This window comes from Hemibagrus wyckioides, linkage group LG13 (assembly GCF_019097595.1).
Source record: "Hemibagrus wyckioides isolate EC202008001 linkage group LG13, SWU_Hwy_1.0, whole genome shotgun sequence".
NCBI classification, from domain to species: domain Eukaryota; kingdom Metazoa; phylum Chordata; class Actinopteri; order Siluriformes; family Bagridae; genus Hemibagrus; species Hemibagrus wyckioides.
The window spans coordinates 13,829,672-13,854,000 of record NC_080722.1 but is presented as its reverse complement, the minus strand read 5'-3'; the positions used below and the strand labels follow the sequence as shown (position 1 = coordinate 13,854,000).

Below are 24,329 nucleotides of genomic sequence, written 5' to 3'. Positions count from 1 at the left end.
AATAGCACATTACTCACACTGTCCGAATGTTTTTCCTCATATGCCCTCTCGTGCAAGCAATATCTTCTGAACCCTACAAACAACTCAGGTTCATGAAGAAACGTTCATTCTAAAAGTCTGTACAATTTCGCACCCATTTTCCACAAAACTACATCAATTTTACATCATACTGTGACGTCATGCATTTATACACAAATACGGACAACTCAACAAAGTGTAGAACAAACATACACAATAAAAACGGGATTGTATTTGATTTTTATTCCTACCTAAAGAATGCACGTACTTATAAAATGGCATTCATGCATACATTTTTATTTCATCAGAGGATTCAGCAAACAAGCTTAAGGTTTATGCAGAACTAATCAAGTCAAGAAAACGAGGATCAGTCCACAGCAAAATTCTGTAAAACTGAAGAACATATGACAAAATAAACATTCACATACTGAAGGGCAAACACACACAAACAAGTTCATACACAAACATAACAAACACACACACACCATCTCTTTTATTCTCTGTTAGCTTGTTTAAATGCAGATGCTGACAGGTTTGTGTTGTGAATGTGAAAATAAAGACAGAGTTAATTGTTAGAAAAACACCTGGGTGTGTTTGAGATTTTATTGCAAATGACAGGTCATGTAATGTTAATGTGCCCATCACTGGACTGAGATAAGCTACTTCACTTCAACCTATGATTTATATAAGCAGAACAAAGAGACTTTCAAAGAGAGGTGTGTGAAAGCTCTCCAAGTAGTTTGAAATTCTGGTTTTTCACTCAATCAGGTCAAAAGTAACTAGTAACTAGCTACTTGAGTAGTTTTTTCATCCGATACTTTTTCACTCTTACTCAAGTAACTAAGATTGTTACTTTTACTTGAGTAAATATTTCTATAAGTACTTTTACTTGAGTACAGATTTTGGATACTCTACCCACCTCTGCATGTGAAAGCACTGCACCGCACATGCTGTATATCTGCTACACCCTACAGAGCTGCTTTAAATACTGATAATAAAATGAAGGTCATATATCTTCTTCCTGTTTCTTGGAAACACATACAATCTGTGTGACGACCAAAAATTGGACAAAGCAGCATGTAATAATTGTTTAACTCTGTTCTTCAAATGTGTTGTTTTATTGCAGGCTTTTTAATGACAAAACACAACTAGGATTTAGAACAAAGGAAAATTAAACATGGCTATGTGTTCTCTTACAGAGAGAAGTGACTGAATGACAGACCATTACCCATCCTGCTGTCATTGTCCTGGTGCTCTCTGAAGCCCTCCACCTGTTTTTGAGTCTTGCATATGTGATAAAACATGTGTATTCAACCTCCAGCATCTTACTGTGCTTCATTTACAATGTGATCAATTTTGTTTGAGCATTTCTTTAAGTAAGTTGGGATTATCATTTATTTGATTCAAGCTCATACTGAAATGTTCTGAGCTTTTCATACTCACTTCCACTAAAAGCAGATGTATACAGTACTTTTTGGCCACTGTAGGCAAGAAATACAAAAAAACCTATCATCACATCCTCCACATCCTGTGTGGTTCATTTCCTCTAAAGAGCAGGCATCTAATCTAATCTAATCTATTTCTATTTATATCTTTCTAAAAAAAAAAAATCAGGCAATATGTTGTTACTTCTTACTCAACCTTCTAAGAGCATCCATGTCAGAATTACACAGCAGAAAAATGAATGTAAAAGATGCTGTACAAATATAAAAATTCTGGCATTTTATCTCAATATGTTAAAATAAACAAACATATCACACTGTTGCAATTTTTTTTTTTTATTGAGGAAATAACCTGATTTAGAATGCAGAAACAGCTGGTGGGGTGAGGCCTGTAACGTGACCTTTAATCTATATATAGTGAGAACATCATTTCACTTCTGCTGAGCTTTCACTATACTTCAACACCCCCCCTCCCAGGGGTTGTTTTTTTAAGCAAAAAAAAAAATAAAAAAATAAATAAAAAAAATCAAGGGGCTTTCCACCCCTCACTGCTTCACTGACATTGTGCCAAAAGCTGCCCAGTAGGTTGGAAAGAAAAAAGGTGGATTATTGTAATTACTGTAATAAAGGAGTATGAGCAAGCTTCCTGAATGCTGCTTGGAATAAATTCATTATGGTTTCATTTTAAATACATGATGGAGGAGTCTTCAAAAATGTCTTCAGAAATGACAAAACAGACAGTTGGAAAATGAAAATGTGCCAGTCGTTCTGATTCAATAACCAAGCATCATCGCCAAGCAAGTTATAACAAGCAATAACCGAAATACAGAACGCAAGTCAATGAGGAAAAAACCACGGCTAAATCGCTACTCTTTAGCTGATGATTGATTTATTTTAAAAACAAAATCTGTACAATTGAAAAATGTTTAACAGGCATGTAATAGGAGTAGAGACACAGTGAGACCTAGAGCTTGTATCAGTTTTAGAGCAAATCGAAAGTTTCACCTTACACTCATAACACAAACCGAGAGAGAGGACACTGCATTTAAAAACACTCATTAAAGAATATATTTAACATTTATGAGCTGCTCAGCCAATCGTAAAACGTCTAATAAATGTTGTTGCTTATGTTTGAGTTCATAATAAACACATTACTAGCTATGAATGTTAATCACTGATCTTGTAAAAGAGCACTGAGGAGCACAGCATTATTCATACCGGGGGGAAATTTACACACATAGTTCATGTTGACCGCATCAGGATATGCTTTACTTATTCATAAAATGTTTCAGCAACTCATCACATATATAATCATATTTTGCCTTGTTCAACAAGTATGTTTTGGCAAAGTCTTACAATTTCTATGTCAAAAAAAAGGTCAGGCAAACAAGCATTTAACAGACATATCCTTGTTTTTCATCTAAGCAGCCCATAATAAGCGTTTTTTTTTTTTTTTTAATTAAGAGCATTGCTCTGTACATATGCAGACAAATTGCACTTTACCTATACATTCACAAGAGCATTCAAGCAATCTAACTCATTTATGACATTTATGAATCATCAGCCTCACTATTTCTCCATTACTCAAAAAAAAAAAAAAAAAATACCACAGTACAATAAAACCAATAAAAGACGTCATGCACACAAGTAATACGACGTTTTACATTCTTTCTGCATTTCAAAGAAAAAAAGAAAAAAAAAACGTAGTGCACTAGTCAAGAATATCTAAGGCATTCTTTATGAATATTAAGTTATGATCAAGAAAAGGAGAACTGTGATATGACTACCACAAAAAAAAAAAAGCCTAAAGAAGGGTTCAGCACTCTGAACGCTAAATGACGCGTGTAATTTTAAAGAAAGCCTTTTGTTACTAATCATGATCAACACTGTGATAACTGCACAATAAAAGCACCAACCTGAAAGGATTCGTTTTTTTAATTCGGAAAGTGTAAATATCATGCATGACAAAAAAAAAAAAAAAAGAAAAAAAAAAAAAGGTATAAGCCTTTTTGGGGTTGAATTCATACACAATAAACCATTTCCTTAAACATCAACTCACATAAAAAAAAAAAAAGGTTAAAAAAAAAAAATTATCTGAACATGATCTGCATTATATTTTATATATCTACTAAAGTGCATTTTTTTTTCTAAATCCTGCCATTTTTTGGGGAAAAAAATCCTGCAGATAATCTAGGCAGTTTTTTTTTTAACAATTTAGGTCCCTTTTTTTTTTTGTTGTTTTTTTTGCCCTCCATTAATTAGTCACACTCAACATCATTGTAATGTACTTTAACTTTCTGCTGTGTAAAGTACACACCTTTGTTTACAGAAGTACCGTGACGTGAGCTAAAACAGCCTGTGGGAAATGACCTCTGTCTTCCCTCTCTCTTTACTGAAAGTTTATAATGTAATTCTTGAAAATTTTATTCGAAATGTACGCATGGTGTCTCGGGTCCAGGGTTTGAAGAACGGTTTCACAAAATTAGGACAATTACTACATGCGATTATTACATGCCTACGACTTCGGTGAAATATAGACCAAGGGTAATCTATGTCTCTTTATATTCTAATCTAATGAGTGTAGGAAAAGGTAACAGTTAAGATGTCATGTTTTTTTTGCCAGAGTTAAACAGTAATATTTGTTAATGGGTTAAATATTTTTTTACACATACAGGACAGTGAAGGTTAGGAGCTACACTTTCTATGCACAGGCTGCCTAGCAATTCTAGCCAGTTTAATGCCCTTATAATGTATTATCTACACCAGATATCCTTGATGTACACTGATCTAAATTGAAGGCAACATGTATATAGAAAGTGAGACTTTCTTGTGCTCCAAAAGAGCTAAAAATGGTACAAACGAAACCTAAAGCAAAAGCAAAACAAATTAGACAACAGTGATGATCACAGCTGTCTGAGTGATGAGCAAGCTAGCTGCATATCCATCCTCATAGGTGTGAAGGAAATGAACTGCGTAAGTTGGGCAGGACCCAGTCCTAGGTGTTTGCTGAAGGCACTTCTAGGTAAATCTTCCATAGAATAGCACCTTTACTTTTTGATATTTGTTGTAGCCTGTAGAAGCCCTTGAGCAAGATGGAGAAAGAAATCTGACGACTCACAGCAGGCAAAAGCCCAGAATATACTGTATGAGCTTGTTTCTATTGGCCTGAGTTTGGAACGTAGGGCTCAGCTCCAGATGACACACACCGTTTTCACAGCGCTCCTTCAGGACCTGTCGAACACACACGTGGCTTTAATGCACATATTCTACACATTTATTTTAATATTAAAACATAAATATTCTTTTATGTATTTATTTAGATACATGTTTGTATCTCACCGCCAGTTCTTTAAATGTTTTGACTGTATTCTTCACGAGGTAGTGTGTAGCGCTTTCTCCTAACAAAGAAAACCAAAAAGGAATTTGAATAAATTGGGAAAAAAAAGGCAGACATATAAACAGACATTTTGTGCAGGCTGCTGGAGACTGACCATAGGCTGCCACCCCTTTCTCAGTGCGTGTAAGCAGGTATTTGAAGAGTTTGTGTGTGTAGTCTCTTTCGGTCATGGGTGAGAGCAGGCTGTGTACAAATATGGCCGCCCCGCTGTAAGCTTCCAGCACCGGGCTGAGCACTCGCTGCATAAAGGTGAAAAACTCCTGGTGTTCAGACGACAGGCTCACCTGCATACAGATTTACACTATTAATGAAATACATACACATCTCTGCCTGATCACATTGCTGATGAACTGATGCAGTTCCTAAATTCCTGAATGATAAGACTGACTTCCTCTTATTTTCTGATTAAACTGACTTCATGTGATGACAATGGTTGTCACATGACTATAGTGTGTACAAGAATTTACAGTCAATGCCAGTAATCATGGAACAAAACTCATTATGACTCATGAATTAACAGTGACTCTTACCAAACCACAAGGAGTTTTTACTTTCGTGCAAAAGTGTACCCACAACCCCATCATGTATTAGCCAGATATCTGATAATTGGAATAAATCCTAAAAGAATGTTGATACAACTAGTTGCATTGTGTGTTTTTTTCTGGATGTTTTTGGTCTAAGTGCTTGGACTACTGATCAAAAGGTTGTGAGTTGTATGTGTGTGTATATATATGTATATATGTATATATATATATATATATATATATATATATATATATATATATATATATATATATATATATATATATATATATATATATATATATATATATATATATATATATATACATATACACACACACACTATATTGCCAAAAGTATTCGCTCACCTGCCTTGACTCACATATGAACTTAAGTGACATCCCATTCCTAATCCATAGGGTTCAATATGACGTCAGTCCACCCTTTGCAGCTATAACAGCTTCAACTCTTCTGGGAAGGCTGTCCACAAGGTTTAGGAGTGTGTTTATGGGAATTTTTGACCATTCTTCCAGAAGCGCATTTGTGAGGTCACACACTGATGTTGGACGAGAAGGCCTGGCTCTCAGTCTCCGCTCTAATTCATCCCAAAGGTGTTCTATCGGGTTGAGGTCAGGACTCTGTGCAGGCCAGTCAAGTTCATCCACACCAGACTCTGTCATCCATGTCTTTATGGACCTTGCTTTGTGCACTGGTGCACAGTCATGTTGGAAGAGGAAGGGGCCAGCTCCAAACTGTTCCCACAAAGTTGGGAGCATGGAATTGTCCAAAATGTAGAATGCTGAAGCATTCAGAGTTCCTTTCACTGGAACTAAGGGGCCAAGCCCAGCTCCTGAAAAACAACCCCACACCACCAAACTTTACACTTGGCACAATGCAGTCAGACAAGTACCGTTCTCCTGGCAACCGCCAAATCCAGACTCGTCCATCAGATTGCCAGATGGAGAACCGTGATTCATCACTCCAGAGAACGCGTCTCCACTGCTCTAGAGTCCAGTGGCGGCGTGCTTTACACCACTGCATCCGACGCTTTGCATTGCACTTGGTGATGTATGGCTTGGATGCAGCTGCTCGGCCATGGAAACCCATTCCATGAAGCTCTCTGCGCACTGTTCTTGAGCTAATCTGAAGGCCACATGAAGTTTGGAGGTCTGTAGCGATTGACTCTGCAGAAAGTTGGCGACCTCTTCGCACTATGCGCCTCAGCATCCGCTGACCCCGCTCCGTCAGTTTACGTGGCCTACCACTTCGTGGCTGAGTTGCTGTTGTTCCCAAACACTTCCACGTTCTTATAATACAGCTGACAGTTGACTGTGGAATATTTAGGAGCGAGGAAATTTCACGACTGGATTTGTTGCACAGGTGGCATCCTATCACAGTTCCACGCTGGAATTCACTGAGCTCCTGAGAGCAACCCATTCTTTCACAAATGTTTGTAAAAACAGTCTGCATGCCTAGGTGCTTGATTTTATACAGCTGTGGCCATGGAAGTGATTGGAACACCTGATTCTGATTATTTGGATGGGTGAGCGAATACTTTTGGCAATATCGTGTATATACACACACACACACACACACATATACATATATACATACATATATATACATACATTATATTATATATATATATATATATATATATATATATATATATATATATATATATATATATATATATATATATATATATATATATATATATATATATATATACTCACACACACACACACACAGTGAGGGAAAAAATTATTTGATCCCCTGCTGATTTTGTACGTTTGCCCACTGACAAAGAAATGATCAGTCTGTAATTTTAATGGTAGGTGTATTTGAACAGTGAGTGGCAGAATAACAAAAAAATCCAGAAAAACGCATTTCAGAAAAGTTATACATTGATTTGCATTTTAATGAGTGAAATAAGTATTTGATCACCACAAAATCCAGCTCTTTGGCATCAACTCGCCGTGTTTGGAGGAGGAGGAATGCTGCCTATGACTCCAAGTACACCATCCCCAGGTGACAGGACCGCATCAAAAGGGACGATGGACGGGGCCATGTACCGTTAAATCTTGGATGAAAACCTCCTTCCCTCAGCCAGGGCATTGAAAATGGGTCGTGGATGGATATTCCAGCCTGACAATGACCCAAAACACACGGCCAAGGCAACAAAGGAGTGGTTCAAAAAGAAGCACATTAAGGTCCTGTAGTGGCCTAGCCAGTCTGCAGACCTTAATCCCATAGAAAATCTGTGGAGGGAGCTGAAGGGTCAGTCACAAAACCTTAATGACTTGGAGAGGATCTGCAAAGAGGTGTGGGCCCAAATTCCTTGAGATATGAGATGTGTGCAAACCTGGTGGCCAACTACAAGAAATGTCTGACGTCTGTGATTGCCAACAAGGGTTTGCCACCAAGTACTAAGTCATGTTTTGCAAAGGGGTCAAATACTCATTTCACTCAATAAAATGCAAATCAATGTATAACTTTTTTGAAATGTGTTTTTCTGGATTTTTTGTTGTCATTCTGTCTCTACCTCACACACACACATAGGGTGTCTGCCAAATGCTGTAAATGTATTCATAATCTGTGATACATGCTGCTGATGGAGGGAAATCTCAGTGTATTATGTTCACTGCCATAATGCTGAGACTTGGTTTGTGTTTATTGCACAACACATACTGCTTGGTAGCAGGCTTTAACTGAGCTAGATATTACAACACACACCATGTGGCTAAAGGTTTGACCACCACACTCAAATGTGGCTGTTGAACATTTCAGTGCAAAGGTCTTTATTGACCTTGCTTTCTGCAAAGGGACAATGTAAAGCTGGAACACGTTTGGGCCTCCTCGTTCCATTGGAGGAAAATACTAAAGTTAACATACAAATGCATTCTAAACAATTCTGTTAAAAAATAATAATAATAAAAAAACCACATACAAATGTGCTGGTCACGTGTCTACATATCTTTGGCTATATAGTGTGTGACAAGAATTGAATGAAATTGAATGAATTACAGTAAAGTACAGTCTGATAGAAAAGACCAGATAAGGCTCACTAATCTTGTGTTTTGTTATACAATAATATTGATTTATTTTAGAATATATTGTTACTTGAATAAATACAAGTATACCTAAATAAAATAAGGTTATATCACCCAGTTGGCAGCATCATATATTATTCAATTTCTTCAAATTTTCTAAAGTTCACCTTCAGATACCGATCCCTTTGCTCCTCTCCAAAGTCACTGTCCTCATCCTCCTCATCACTCCTCCAGGACAGAGGCTCTGGGAACTTCTTAGGCCAGGGTTCCTCCGAAGGGCTCAGCTCCTCCTGATCAACCTGCACACAACACCATGTAGATGTAAGTGATGTCTGTCCACATATACTGTAAATACCCAGTGTAAACCTCAGTATCTGGCCTTTCAGTCACTGATAATTAGAGCCCACCAGGCAATCACATTTGTATCAAGAATCAGTTCAGCCTCATAAGTTAAGAAAGAAAAACCCTATAATGCAACTAATGAGACAATTGTGTGGCAGCAGCACAAAGCAAAATAAAGAGTAAAAAAAACAAACAAAACAACTAAAGAGTGTCAGTTCCTGTTTGCATCAGAAAATCTCTGTGACTTTAACTGTGACATTGTCATTGCTACCAGATGGGTTATTTCACAAACTGCTGATTTTTCAGAGATTTTTACACACACAACAGTTTCTAGAGATTACATGTGTGTGTCTACTAAAGTCTTATACCAAATTATTTGCATTATCCTAATAATTGCATTTTTACATGATTTCACCTCTATTTACCTCTATATATGACTCTCCAAACTGTGCCAGAACAGGAAATGAAACCATCAACAGCTAAACAAACAGTGGTTTCATAATAATTCAAAGTAACTAAGACTACTCAGGAAGCTACAAGCACTACAGTGAAAAATCTTAAAAGGAAATCTGTAAAAGTGAACCTTTCCCACACAATTACTGAGAGAATACATAGTGTAAAATTCCTCATGCTGCCATTCGGCAGTTTCAGTTCACACAGTTTGATTTTGTAACATTATTCTAATTTAACAACACAAGCTTATGTAAATGAAAACCATCAGTGTCTTAACAAAGCTAGTGAAAACAGACCTGATTTACAGCAGCGCTATTTTCCATCCCATTTATTCTTACTAAATGTTAACGTCAAACAGAGCAAGGAATTTTAAAAACCTTCATTAATGAACATTTAGAAAAGCCTATTAAAGTAAACTGCTTTTATTCTGGAATGCTAGTACGAGAATTCCAGTAATAGAGAGGAAGAGAAAGACGAAAAAGAAAAAAAGGAAACGGAGAAAGGGTCGAAAAAACAGCCTGACACACTTGGTAAAGCTCTTCTATGCCCACTAAATATTTGATGTTAAACACTCTGAGGTTAACTGCTAGCGACTTTCAGTTGTACCCAGCCTAATACACCTCAGGTTTACTACCAATATGTTTTATTTGTAGAAGCGTGGATTAACAGGTGTGACAAAAGAGTTTCAAATGTTCTTACATCAGCGACAATCAGCACTCCATACTGAATCAGTCTGGTCACGGCATCATGGAACACCTGGTAGACCGTCTGACAAGGCTTTCAACAGAGAGAAGGGCAATCAGGATAGGTTTCATAATCACACACCAGACTTGCGAAAAAAAAAATGAGCTGAGAGAGCAGACGTATTATGCAGATTATGTTCAGAGTAAAAGCAATGAGGAAGCTTCCATCAGGGAGTTATAAACAATATAGTTATAAACAATCTAAAGTCTAAGAGTAGCTCCTCGCTGGCCTTTTTAGCAAAAAACTTTAAACATGTTAATCCTAATCAGGCCCGCAGCTATTGATTATTTTAGTAATCGAGTATTATACCAATTATTAAATCGATTAATTAAGTAATCGAATAAAAAGTACTTTTTCTTTATATTATGAGTATTCCTCTTCAATAAAGAGAAAATAAGACCGGTCTCTTAACATTGAACAACTAATTTGTTTCCTATTTAGAAAACATTTTTTGCATACATTATTAACTCATTTAGTGCATTTAATTGCCATATTACATTCAAAATGTGAATACATTTAAATAAATAAAAATAATAGTAATAATAATAGTAATAATAATAATACCAAAGCATTGCATTTATGTTGGGCATCTTAACTTTCAAGTTTCAGTCTAACTACAACTCAAGCATGACATAAGCCTTTACTGTCTTCTTGGAAGGCAAAAAATGAGTGGTAACTAATTTGATAACCAAATTAGGTAACTTAGAACAAGAGTCCATACACATACAATTTCTTAACACATTTTTCTGTAACATGAAATTAGAGTTATTTGGAGAATAAACCCTATTAAATGTCTCTCTACATGTGTGTCACACACACATACATGGTGTGTGTGTGTGTGACAGAGAGAGAGTGAGACTATCAACATGCATGATGCCTAGGCGTTCACAAAACTTAGCTAACTTAGGGACATCCATAAGTTAGCCACCATATTAATTTATGGTCTTAAATAGACACTTCATATAGCCTTATTTCAACTTCATTTCATATTTCAATTACACTACTCTCAAAAAGTTAAGGATATTCAGCTTTTGGGTGAAATTTCAGGATGCACCTAAAATGCACTATGACCTTTACAGGTGAACTTAATTTGACCTTCTCTACACTTTTGAATGCACATGTCCAACTGTTCAGTGTTTCAGTACTTTTTACATAACTTGCTGTTCTCTAACAAGGTGCTTAACGGCAAAACTCACAACTGGTGTTTGATCCATGAATCGACCAATAAATTTTCTGGTTCAGTTAGAATTGGTATTTAAACAGTCTTCTTCATCATGCTGTTCACATTTTGACATCATGAGACCAAGACCACACCTAACAATTGATCAACAGTACCTCGCCATTGCGAGGCTTCAAACAGGATGTTCTCAGAGGGAAGTGGCCACTGAGCTTAGAGTGTCACAGAGTGTCATCAGCAGGTTGCGACAAATACGGAGAGACTGGAAGAGTCACAAAAAGGCATAGAAGTGGACGTCCTTTGGCCACATCCCACGTTGATGACAGCTACATTGTGAACAGTGCCCTGTGGGACCGGATGATGAATGCCACTTAACTCCAGGTACATTTAAGGGAGGTGAGAGGCACCCAAGTGTCACATCAGACCATTCGAAACCGTTTACATCAGCGTGGTCTGCGTGCTAGACGACTTGCAAGAGTACCTGACCACACCACCAGGCACAGGCGTTGAGCCAGGGAGCATTTATGCTGGACGAGGGACCAGCGGGCCTCAGTGCTGTTCTCTGATGATTCATGTTGAGCAGAAATGATGGCCGCCAATTATGTTGGAGATGCCAAGGAGAGCGCTATGTATCAGCCACTGTTGTGGTGATGTTACAGTCTGGGCAGGTGTGTCTACTCAATACAGAACTGCCCTACATCTTGTGAATGGTACAGTGACAAGCCAATACTACCTGAATAACATCATTAATCCAGTCATTGTGCCTCTGCATGAACAACACAGGCCTAATTTCATCTTCATGGACGACAATGCTCCAGCTCATTGAGGTTGCATCATTAGGGAACATGGTCAAGGGCACATGACAAATTATTGAGACATTGACATTTTTTGTTGTGGTATAGCCACCACTGTTGTTGGCTTTTGTTTCAATAAATTGTTTGAGATGAGGAAATCACCATTGCATGCTTCTACTTAAATGCCCTACTTTCATGATATAATATCACTGTAGCGTGACTTTTTACATTTTCCATAAATTTCACCCAAAATCCAAATACCCTTAACTTTTTGTGAGTAGTGTATATTGATTTAGGCTAAATGCCAGCGCTAAGGTTAGCTTGAGTCTACTGCGCTCCGTGCAAGTAATTTGCTTCAAAACTTTTTTGTATTCAAACTGTTTATATAAAATATAAGACAAAATGAATTTTAAGTTTAAAGTTACTATTTTATACTGATTTTATCCCATCATCAATAACAACAGGGTCACCCCTGCCATTCTAAGTAAAAGTTTCTCTCAGGAATTTTGTAATTGGTTTTTAAGGTTTTTAACAATTTCTTATATTAATTGTCTGTTTGACTGTTGACTGTTTACGCATACATGCTTAGAATTTACTGCAAAGATTTATTTTTTGGTTTCTGTGCCCTTAAAGGAAAGGAAAAATTATTGCAATGCTCCTTTAGGTTCTGTTATGTGACAAAATGAGGAACTTACCAGGGCAACAATGACCTCATTGGAGAGGAAGTGGGAGAGCCCTGCTGCACGGCAAATTAGTCTCTCTTGACTAAGCAGAGTGGAGGATGTGGCGAGTTCATCATCTGCAACCTGCTCCCTCAGCATGGCCAAAGCACTGCAGGCTAACACAATACAACATTCACACATAAAACTCATTATACATGTCTAACATGGCTGCTATGTGGCATAGTGATTTATTTAAAGCAATTATTTTGGAGTGGAGCAGAAAGCCACAAATACCCATTATGCAATCTATGTGTTCCCCTGTAAAGGTATTTCCACATGGCTGTGGTAGAACAGTCAAGGGGTGGAGAATCTCTTTTTGAGATCAGAGAGATTTGTGGAAAGAAGAACAACAACACAGACACAGACACAAACGTTTCCACAGCGTTGCTTTTTGTTGCGACACTATCAAAATAACCATGACTCATTAGTGCCATCTGGGGACAGAGAGCACCCATGACCTGGACTATCTTCTAGATACTCCGTGATTTACAGCATTATTTACTGATCTGACAAGGCTATGAACAGAGAGAAGGGTAATCAGAATATGCTACATAATCACACACCAGACTTGCAAAAAAGGACTGAGAGAGCAGACATATGATTATCTTATAAAATTAATGATAAAGCCTCCATTAGAGACCATACTCAAACAATCTAAAGTCTAAGAGTAGCTCCTAGCTGGCAAATATTCTTAAGAATATTGAACATGCTAATCCTAATGTTGAAAGACATATTGTTTATATCAAAATAATTGATAGAGAAACAGAATGTCAAATGAATTTCAGCACTCCTAATATTCATTTATGAAACATGCCATTGTCCATAATAATAGGGTCACCGCTGCCTTTCTTATAGTAATACCAGTTTGAGGGGGCTAAGAAAAAAAAAAACAGGCAAAAGTACCTACAGTGTTGCTTTTTTGGTGTCAGCTGTATCACAATAACCATGTATGATTCATTAGCTCCTGGGACACATAGAACCCACCGATGTGAGTATCTTTTAGATACGTGGTGCTTTACGACATTATTAAAATCTGATGCACAGGTTCCCTGTCCCTAGAGTACCTCCATTCTGCATGTTTTAATGTTTTTCCTGCTCGAACACACCCACTTCACATTTTAAGAACGATTAATATGATGATTAGTGGCATCAGATCCATTGGAGTGGGGAAAACATTCAAATCTGTAGGACAGCAGGTACATAAACGTGTGGATATAACCGTGTGTTTCTCCAGGTGACTAAGATAGCGTACCTATGATAGCATCAGCAATGAAGACGTGAAAGAGGCCGTTGCTGTAGAAATTGAGCTCAAAGAGTGCAGGCACAGTGTTGCTTGGTGCGATGATAAACTCTGTGTTTCTGTTAGTGCTGGTCACATTCACACAATTTCCGAGGAGGTTGATCGCATGCATCACCACATCTTCGGAGTTCCCCGAGAAACCCAGGTCAAAGTCTCGTGAAAGGATCTCTTCCTTCATATTGAAGAAGTCCTCCACCAGCTTGGACAACAACACACCCTGTAAGGAAAAGAGATGCTTCATTAGCACTGGTAAAATGACCCAATCTATTATCACTTTATTACAGATTTATGAGCAGGACGTGGCTAGCATAGAGGGTTAAAGTGTTTGGAAACTGAGCCCTCACCTGTCTGTGTCTGTACAGCAGGAGACAGGCCACGATGTTAGTAGACATGATTGCTGAGGACTTGTTGGCAGCTGTGACAAAAGTAAAACATTTCAAAGTCACAAAAATGAAACATATTAGAATTTGTGTTTATTTCAATACACATTTCCCATATTTTATTCTACTTTTTTGATTAGCATTATAAATGAAATCATTTAACACCAAAAAAACAATGATGACTATAAAGGTATTGTACAGAAATTAAATGATTATTTAAACACAAAGCTGACAAAGATTTTTCTCAGCATGATGATTAATGGCAAATTCAGTGATTTCGCAATTAACTCCGATTCATGTTTAGTTTAAATCAATCATTTACAAGCAAGCTGCCACTCTACCCCTTTACCAAATACGCCAACCCAAAAGCAACACTGGCTGAGTGCATTCAACACAAAAGGGAATGTGATTGGCTGAGAACACATCACCAGAGGGAGGACTGTGCGACCTCGAGTAACCCCTGAAAACTGTCAGCCATTTGCTCTCTAGAGGCTGCAAGCTTTTTGAGCACTCTTACTGAAGAGAATGTGCTTGGCCAGGTTAGAGATGACCTGCCTTCTCCAGGGCTCGTCAGACAGCTCTCTGGAATCCGGGTGTTCTTCTTCTTCTCTATTAAACACAGCCTCATCTGGCCTGTGTAGGAAACACATCGTTCACCATAAGATGAATGTATAAGCTTAAATAAATAACAAAAGACGAGTAACATATGTGAAGTGTGTACCGAGCTGCAATGATGGTTGGGATGAGGATCTGCTCTAGAGTCAGCGGAGCAGGCAGATTTCGACTTCGCTGCGTGTCAAGATACTCCTACAGAGTAATAAAAGTGGGGTGAAAAACACATCTGGAACATGCAGGACAGATTAATGCTATGGGAGAGATGGGAAGGTTTCCTGACCTTGAGAGAGAAAGGCTGAGTGAAGTCCACACGCACACAGCCATAGTTCTTTCGCAGCATTCTCCACACACCACAGGCCACTCCCCATAGGCTCTCATTCTTCTTGGGCTTTCCCTACACCCACCACAGAACACAGAGCTAAAACAAACTTTCTGACCTGAAATTTATTTCAATTCTCTCAGATTTGTGTGTGTGTGTGTCTAAAAGAATTTTAACAACATTTTATGAATATTCTGAAGAATCTACATGTCTATATAATAACCTGAATAATCTCAATCATCATAATATATATATAAAGAACAAATTGACATATTACCATTGCATTAACTGTCCAGCAAAGCAAACTGTTTTAACAAACAGGTTTATTCTACATTTTGTTCTTAACACAGATTTAAGAAAACAGAAATTCAAAAAAAACAAAACAAAACAAAAAAAACTGATATGATTTCTAAGAATTCCATTTTGAACAATATCATATGAGCATTGTGGATTGGCTGTGAAGACGAGCGACATGACACAAACCCTTGCCAGGCAAAAATCTGATGGAAACCCTACTGGAGATTGGAAACGTTGAAAAATCTGTGCCCCTTTTTCTCACTCATAGTTTATTCCCTTAATTCCTTCTTTTGTTCCAATAGATTAAATAATTTGTCAATTTGGGAGAGGTGAAATGTGATGTATATTCTAAACATTTTATATAAAATGTTTAATCTTTCTATAAACTTGGTAAAAATAAAAAAGTGCTAAATGTTACCGAGAGTCCTGATATTGCTGTCTGTCTATTTTCTATCGGTTACTGTCCTCAGGCAGTCTAGCACATAACACCACATTTTGCTTTGGGCTTGTGTTTTCCAATGTAGGATTTTATGATTGAGAGCTATTTTAAAGTGACTTAATGACTGAGGTGTTAGTAAAAGTTCAAGGTGTTCGTTTTAGTGAAATTTCCGACTCTCACCAGCTGCTCGCTGTTGTAGTTGCCCTCAATAATGCGGTCGTAGGAGATACCAATGGGCACGATCAGCACGTCTGGAATGGCACCGGCACACATGGTGTCCACCACGATGGACAGTATGCCGGCACGAGCTGGAGACGGCTTTCCGCTGCGAGAACGTGTGCCCTCTAAATAAACCTCTAAAAACTGCTTCTGCTGCAACAACTCCTCTGTGTACTAGCAGAAAAAACAAACAGTAGCAGAGAGAAGCATGATTAAATTACAATACCCGCAGCTCTTAATTAACTTTCAGCAAAAAAAAAAAAAAAAAAGCAAATACTTCTTAGCAGAGGCGAAAATGCTGACATTTAGATCAAACTGAACATGGCTTATAAACTCTAAGCACCCTCAGATGTAAAGTAAATATGTAAATTTCATGCAAAACAATGACTTTATGCTAAATCATTTCCTGTAAGCACGTTGCACTGATTAAAATCATTCCATTAAATAGCAACATGTGTGCCAAACACCTGCCCCCAAGTTTGGACCTTCACTAGTGGTGTTTCGTTATTATCGTTATTATTTTTGTGGCTTAAAGGGGAGAAAAAAAACTTTGACCCTAACAGTTTCAACGGTCAAATGGCTTTAAAGGTCACAAACACTGAAAAAAATAAAAGGTGGTAGACTGGTGGAATCCTAACAAGGGGTTTTTTTTTAATGAAATATTATACTGCGTGAGAACAAGCATTTTATATAATCTTGTGTCATCTCACTCGAGTTGACTCACAGGGAGATTTATCAACCACACAAATGCAATACGGAGGGGGAAAAGAAAATGTTAAATCTGAAAGTGATTAGATTTATGCAGATCTCAAAACAATTAGGGATGAAAAATAAAAATAACAAATAACAACTAAAGAGGCTTTGTCTAGTTACCGCATGTAACAGAGCTCTATAAAGAACATCTTTCTTTCCATCTGCGTTCTCATCCATTTTACGGCGAATAAAGAATCCTCCCAGTTTGCGAATCAACGTGCTAAAGGACAAACGACATGAAAAAAGTACCATCAGTACAATGGTATATTTCGGTACTGTCACACGTATATGTTGTTATAGATATGTCCCTCACCTAAAGATGGGGATGTTGAGATTGTTGCCAGCTGCAATGTGTGGTGCCTTGATGTTGTGACAGAAAAGGATGAAGGTGATGAGAAGGTAGTCAATGTGAGACTTGTGCACAGGCAGGAAGACCAGTGGAGCATTGTACTGAAACCACAAAAAAAACAAACAAAAAAAAAACAGTATACAATCTGCAATCTGATACCAAAACAAAACAATTGGCAGGAGATTAGAAATATTTTTCTCAAGCTCTAAATACCTCAGAGGCGGCTTTCTTCACCATCTCCAGCTGTCCTTTGTGGATCTGAATGCTCCAGAAGAAGCCATTAAACAGCTTCAACAGTGTCCATCCTGTCAACCTATACCAGTTTAACAATTTCAATTTTACAAACCACACAAATCACTCTGAAATGTCTTAACTGGATTGCAATAATGCAATAAACTCATGTTTATTTTCTGAAGTATGTAGACGAACCTGATGAGGCTAGGTGAGATGTTGGCCACCATTTCTTGCAGAAAGCCTCTGGCCTTCCGCCTCACTTTGCTCACAGCCTTCTGGTCAGTTCTTGTCTCTGATGCCACCTCATCTATAGCGCTCTGCACCCTGTCACAAGAACACAATGATATGGGATGTCCTTTTCAATGTTACACACTTTATTACACAAAAACTTATATGTAACTGCTATAATCAGTTCCTGCCTGGTGTTGTTGAGGACGTTGTCTACTACATTGCGGGCGAACATGTCTTTATGTACATCCCTCTCCAGGACGAAGAGCACATAGCTGAGTCTCCGGGCCAGCCAGCCTCGGTGTCTGCGTGGAAACACATGTAACAGAGAGTTACACAGAATTATACATGCATTATAAATATCTCATGACACGAAAGTTTCTCTTTGTGGTAGGAAAAACCAGCTAAGTGTACATCTGCTGTTTGTCACTAGAGCTGGACTGGAAGGATCCATTAACAAGCATAGTTAAAAATGAATGTCGTTGGTTTCCACTCCTTCACCTGCTGTTTTCCATTGGACTCCCATGCATATACTTAGACTGACTTTAGTGGCTTGGGTAATGTGAACCTGGGGAGACATACCTGAATGAGTACCAAAAACCAGGTCATAGTATTACTGGACTGTTTACCTTGTGTGCGTCTCATTGATGTAAATTACATTACGAAGTCCTAATGAAGGGATGCTCGAGTTAAAAAGTCTCCCCTGAAACAAAACACATGTAGAAGATGGGTAAGTACAAATACATCATGAATTTTTAGGTATTGTACAAATTCCTAACTGATAAGCCTGATTAATTAGCACAAGGGTAACATAATAAGAAGCAATCATTAACTAATACATTTTTTTTAAAAGCATTTAATATTCATCAAATTTATTTGAGATACTTTGCATTCAAAAGGCATTAATTAGTTAACCTGGCTCTGGGGTGTGCAAGAGTGACAGCATCTCCCTACGAATGGCCGTTTCCGGTTCAGAAGACCGTCCTTCCATGTGCTGGTCAGGAAGTGCAGGACAGAAGGACTGCAGCTTCGATCCTTTGAGCAGATCACATAGAGAATACTAAACTATACTCCGTGAAGAGAATCAGTGAATTAAAACATCCAAATATTTATTGTGAAACAGACACAATAAAATAAATCTAGTTCAATTTTCATTCACAATTTTTATGCACAGACTGCTTTAGTAAGTCTTAGACCTGTGTAATTAACGCTGTTATAATTTAACACCCTGTTCCCAGCTTTGATGGTTTTCATGTACAGTACACATTATGAAATAAATGGTCAAACTGCCCAGTACTGCATGTAAGGTGAAGATGACATACTAACCAAATAAGATGGAACTGTTAGAATACTACCACGATCAAAATGTCTTGATAAAAGAAACAGTAGGCAGCATTTCTTGAGAGTTCACAGAACTGTCATTTACCTGCTCCTCACAGGGATGCTTAAGACGGCTGACTGTATGGTCAGGACTGCTAGCCAACAGCACGCTGTCCTGACCTCCCAGCACCATGTTAATGTCCATTCTCTCACCTTCACACCACACGAACTATAAACCTGCAAAATAAAACAAGCACACAAAATGGAGAGTGAACACACAAACACAAACACACACACGTGAGCTGAGTACTATGGATTTAACAGACAGATGATCCCTGTGCTTTCTACCTACTGGAGAAACATGCTGAGGACTGCAGAACAAGAAAAACATGCTCTGCTTCATCAGCCTTATTCAAACACTTTAGACGGTTAAAGAATGCAGTGTTTCATGTTACAGGAAGACAAAATGTTATTGACCAGACTGCTTAGATGCGTCAAGCACCTGAGAACACATGGGGGGAGGGGGGAAAATATTTTAACAATATATTTTAAAGTGAATTTTTAATACTGGTAATAATATTCTGTTAATAATAAATAATAGACAAAAATCAAACAATACTATTGTTAGAGTACTTTAATTTGATGAAAAGATATTTCAAATATAAAGAGTGATATTTAAATATTTATATTAAAATCTATTAACAATAGTCGTCAGTACTTGTATAGTTTCACAAGCCACTTCTAGCTTTCGTCACTAAACGTGGACAAAGACCACCTTCACAACAAAATTCTTTGTTCACAAGACCCTTATTGTAGATACACCCACAATTTCTAAAGTGCCATGAACATTTGCTCCACTGAATCACATTATTCTAAGGTTTGTTTAAAGGTCATATCTGGTTTCAGATCTTACATACGGTTCTCTGTGACAATAACTATTCAATGTTTCACTAATTTTGTCATTAAATACTTATATTCAGGTAGCAATGTTTTACTGTTTTGTTGTTATATCAACATTAGGAAATATTAAGTCTATGCATTGTGAATACAAGATTTCTTTTTTTGCCATATAATGCTCTCTGTAAAATATAATGTAATATTCTACTAATGCTGTGGTTTAATGTCAACATTAAAGTATAACACAATATACCATAAACAGTTGCATTTCCCAAGTAAGGATAAACATTCTTCCCCATAAATCAACACTAAGCATGCACAAACAGTACTACAAAGCTCACATGAGCCAGTCATCAGTTTGAGCCCTCTCCACCGGGGTCAAGCTAACAGAAAGACTAGCTGAGAAACCACAGAGCTGAGCGTAAATGAGTAGGTGAAGTATGCAGGTCATGTGTAGCAAAGATGTCTCCTCTTACATAAAACTCTGCATGGCCTGCAGTTATACTATCCTTCCATGCTGATTCATTAAGCTGTGCATGAGAGGCGTCAGGTTATAGGGCTAAAACATTATACCCGGAAAAAAAGCCGAATAATCAGGTAGGAGAGCCAAACAGAAAAAAAAAAGTGTGATCATGGCCTGTTCTAAAGGGTATTTATAGAAGTCATGGAGGACAAAAAAAACCATGTAGTAAATCTTCACAGAGCCCCCGGTGCCGGTTAAAGTCACAATGGAATCCCATGCAACACTTTCCAAGGTGGGAGGCACCTATAAATTTTCCATTCGAACATAAAGATAATAAGTTTGTTCCATTTACAAAGCAGGTGATGGAAGAAAAACAAATGATACCAAAACCAAATCAAGGAATCTGGTCTCTGCTTGATTTCCAGGCAAATTTCTACTTCAGCTTCTACTGTCAAAACACTTTCTTCCAAATTCTGCATCATATGTGGTGATTTTATCTATACTAGTACCTACATACCCACCCACCTTACTTAAGACTTACTAACTTACTTAATAAATACTTACTCATAATCAATGACAACCACTTATCTTATCACACAGGGAGCTCAAACACTTCCTGAAGAAAACAGTCCCTTGACATTTAGTTACAAACTGGACATCTCCGTCTGGAAAACCTTCTCTTTATTACATGGTACAGAACATGCGAAAAAGTCAGCTTTCTTGAATTTGCTATTAAACTAATGTAGAATTACACTGACAGTTATAAATACTTACACATTATTGTTCATGGGAGACTTCTCAAGAGATACTTCAGAATATAATTAAAAATGTAATCAGTGCAGCTGACAGCTTCTTGACCACTGTACAGTAATTAAATCCAGAAAGAAAAAAAAGTGTGTACTCCATTAGAGATAAAAATGGGTCTTAGAGGAAGAGCTTTTTAACCAACTCGGAGCAAGAGAGAGAGCAAAGGCTGAATGAGACTACAGAAAGGGAAAAAGACAGAGAGAGAGAGAGAGAGAGAGAGAGAGAGAGAGAGAGAGAGAGAGAGAGAGAGACAAAGTCCGGCACTTGGTCACATCACACCACCAGAACCTGAGTTCAACGAACTCGACACTGTCTGAGTTGTGTTGTGTTGTCTGAGCTGACCAGCAAGCTGATGAGATGTAAAAAGGTTGAGGGATAAAAAAAAAAAAAAAAAAGCACTGGATTCTGGCTGAGAGTCAGATCCTGCAGTAAAAAACACTGAAAGAACAGCCAGTGTGATTAATGACCTGTGTGTACGGGAACAGCATCTTTAATTAGGTTTTGCACAAGCAACATAAGACACATTAGGTCTCTGGTGATGCTGTCAGTAGGGGCTCTACCAGGATACTGTTCAGTTGGGGAAAAAAACCCAGCTCATATTATAGTGTCACTGATTAAAATAATAGGTATATTATTGGTTATGGATAATTTAGTTCCTTACATTATGCTTACAGAGTGTTTTTAAAGGTCAGGACCTCATTATAATCTTTTCCTGTTTTTGGACCATTGCCTTGTTCACTTGAAACTAAAATTTTTGACCATTTGTGGATTTAATATCAGCATACAAATCATTCCAAAGCCTAAAGTTGATCATTAATAATCATATTTCCTGTCAAATGTTGTAATTATGCTTTATTATGTTATTTATCATTTTATTATGCATTATTTATTGTAAGGTAGAAACCAATTATACACACTACACTAATCAGGCATAACATTATGACCACCTGTCTAATATTGTCTTGGTCCCTCTTTTGCTGCCAAAACAGCCCTGACCCGTCGAGGCATGGATTGCACTATGGTCCTTCCTTGGACCACTTTTGATAGATACTGACCACTGCAGACCAGGAACACCCCACAAGAGCTGCAGTTTTGAAGACGCTCTGATCCAGTCATCTAGCCATTCGTCAAAGTCACTCAAAACCTTGTCCATTTTTCCTGCTTCTAACACATCAACTTTGAGGACAAAATGTTCACTTGCTGCCCAATATATCCCACCCACTAACAGGTGCCATGATGAGGAGATAATCAGTGTTATTCAATTCACCTCTCACTGCTCATAATGTTATGCCTGATCGGTGTATATTTGTGTATTCATTCATTCATACATAGTTCCATCATTGTCAGAGTCGCTGTGGATCCACGTGACACTGAAATATAAACTCAGCATCGCCAATTCATAGCAATAGCGTAATTTTTGAGAGATGGGAGGAAACACCCCTAACAGTAACCTGACAGTAACCTGAGCTGTGGACTGAGCTGAGGATGCTGGAGCTATGAGACAGCAACACTACATCAGAGATGTTCTGGGGATGTTAGTCTAGGTACGAAGGGGTCTGTACAGTGACAAACATAATCTTGGCCAGTCTATGGGAGTAGTAAACCAGTGGGATAATCCGGCCCGCAATCTGTCTGCAATCTGCCTGCAATGTGACCTGTATGTGACTCCAACGTCAATGAAGTGGCTGTCAAATCTGTCCGGGTCCCAAACTACATGATTATGACTTCTGCACCATGTGTAGTACAAGCAACTTTAACAAAGGGCCTCTTATCATAGTGATGCAGGCAAAAATACCCTGATGCTCAGATTACACATACATCATGTAGAACATGCATTAACAGTACAGTCCACACTGACACCAGCGCCCGCATCTCTGCTGCTGTATATGCCGGTGGAGGATGTGAGTCGGCTCTTTGAGTCGACTCTTTTTCACCGTCTTTTCAGTAACTGCTTAAATGCAATGCTATTTTTGTGAAATCAGAAGATGTGGGTTTCATTAAACGATGTCAGTCTGCCAAATGGCTGATCAGAACATCGCGAAAGAAAGAGTCGAGTCTAATGAATGAAACGAGTCGAATGAACCGACTCACGCGTCTTGAAACCGCAAAATTTCCAGCGCTTCTGTTCTGACTCGGGTGACAGTCCCATCTAAAGTCATGCATAAGCTGAGATCAGTCAGTCATGTTATACCTAGGCTAGGTGAACACACACATGTGGTAAGATGTAAAAGGTTACATTAGATCGCGGGTAAAAAACCGGCAGGACTGCAGAGATCCCACTCACACACTTATAGCAACGTTTTTTAGATAACGTTGTGATCTTTCAGTGTGTGTGTGTGTGTGTGTGTGTGTGTGTGTGTGTGGGTGTGTGTGGGTGGGTGGTTGTGAAACAGCGACATGTGCGAGTATTTCAGTAAAGCATGATCACAAAGCCATTGATAGAATATCTAAGAAAACACGGTAGTGAAAGTCGACTCTAATCCGACTCCATACTAGGTCAGCAGTGTGAGGGCAGAGCCTAGCGTGAAACAAGGCGCACACTGCTCGTGCAGGCTAGCTTGCTAACCCCGTGCACTCACAAGCGAATACGAACAAAGAATAAAAAAATAAATAAAAATCAAATACGGACCAAAACACGCCGTTTGTCTTACCGTACAAAACGTCTATGTTGTAGCAGACATCTTTTTGTTAAAGCAACCGTGCGCTTGACGTCAACCCGTATTGTCCTTGAAGAACACACCGGTATTACAGTTCACTACTCTCTGTGTGTTCCTGGTTACCACCTCGTGTCTACAATGGGTACAGCCACAAGATGGCGCTGTTTTATATCGGCACTTTTACATCACTACGCCATATTGAATGTAGCCACTAGAGGGAGCCAATTTATTGTCAAATAGCTCAATGCACCAAAAGGAGATCAGCCACAAGAGGGCGCCAACTAACAGTCACATTTACGCCACTGCTAAATAAACAAATGCAAAAGGACACCATTTCGTGTAGAGGGCTTGATATGTCTGTTTTATAATTAAATTGTCTATGAAATGT

General features: G+C 38.2%; 1 protein-coding gene across 2 annotated transcripts; it reads right to left on the bottom strand.

Annotated features, from left to right (window-relative positions):
* Window positions 1-2,494: 2,494 nt before the first annotated feature.
* Window positions 2,495-24,070, bottom strand: gpam (glycerol-3-phosphate acyltransferase, mitochondrial). Of its 2 annotated transcripts, none has more exons than XM_058406713.1 (21): window positions 23,936-24,070; window positions 19,224-19,354; window positions 18,713-18,832; window positions 18,427-18,500; window positions 17,989-18,102; window positions 17,765-17,893; window positions 17,549-17,648; window positions 17,300-17,436; window positions 17,107-17,206; window positions 16,195-16,407; window positions 15,240-15,353; window positions 15,066-15,151; window positions 14,862-14,977; window positions 14,309-14,379; window positions 13,917-14,181; window positions 12,638-12,780; window positions 9,927-10,004; window positions 8,600-8,731; window positions 4,952-5,141; window positions 4,800-4,858; window positions 2,495-4,691 (listed from the first exon to the last, which is right to left on the bottom strand). In XM_058406713.1, exons 2-21 carry the CDS (start codon window positions 19,320-19,322, stop codon window positions 4,575-4,577), a joined length of 2,457 nt encoding a protein of 818 aa, XP_058262696.1. In that variant the 5' UTR covers window positions 19,323-19,354; window positions 23,936-24,070; the 3' UTR covers window positions 2,495-4,574. The 2 variants fall into 2 exon arrangements, with proteins under 2 accessions (XP_058262696.1, XP_058262695.1); XM_058406712.1 differs by lacking the exon at window positions 23,936-24,070 and adding an exon at window positions 21,252-21,458.
* Between the last annotated feature and the right edge of the window lie 259 nt (window positions 24,071-24,329).

Bases quoted from the DNA above. Each gene is read 5' to 3' on its own strand.
- gpam (XM_058406713.1), bottom strand. From the start codon at position 19,322: ATGGACATTAACATGGTGCTGGGAGGTCAGGACAGCGTGCTGTTGGCT. The intron at 16,408-17,106 runs GTAACTAGACAA...TTTTTCTGCTAG, and splicing joins ATAGAGCTCTGTTACATGCG to TACACAGAGGAGTTGTTGCA. The intron at 4,692-4,799 runs GTGAGATACAAA...TGTGTTCGACAG, and splicing joins AAACATTTAAAGAACTGGCG to GTCCTGAAGGAGCGCTGTGA.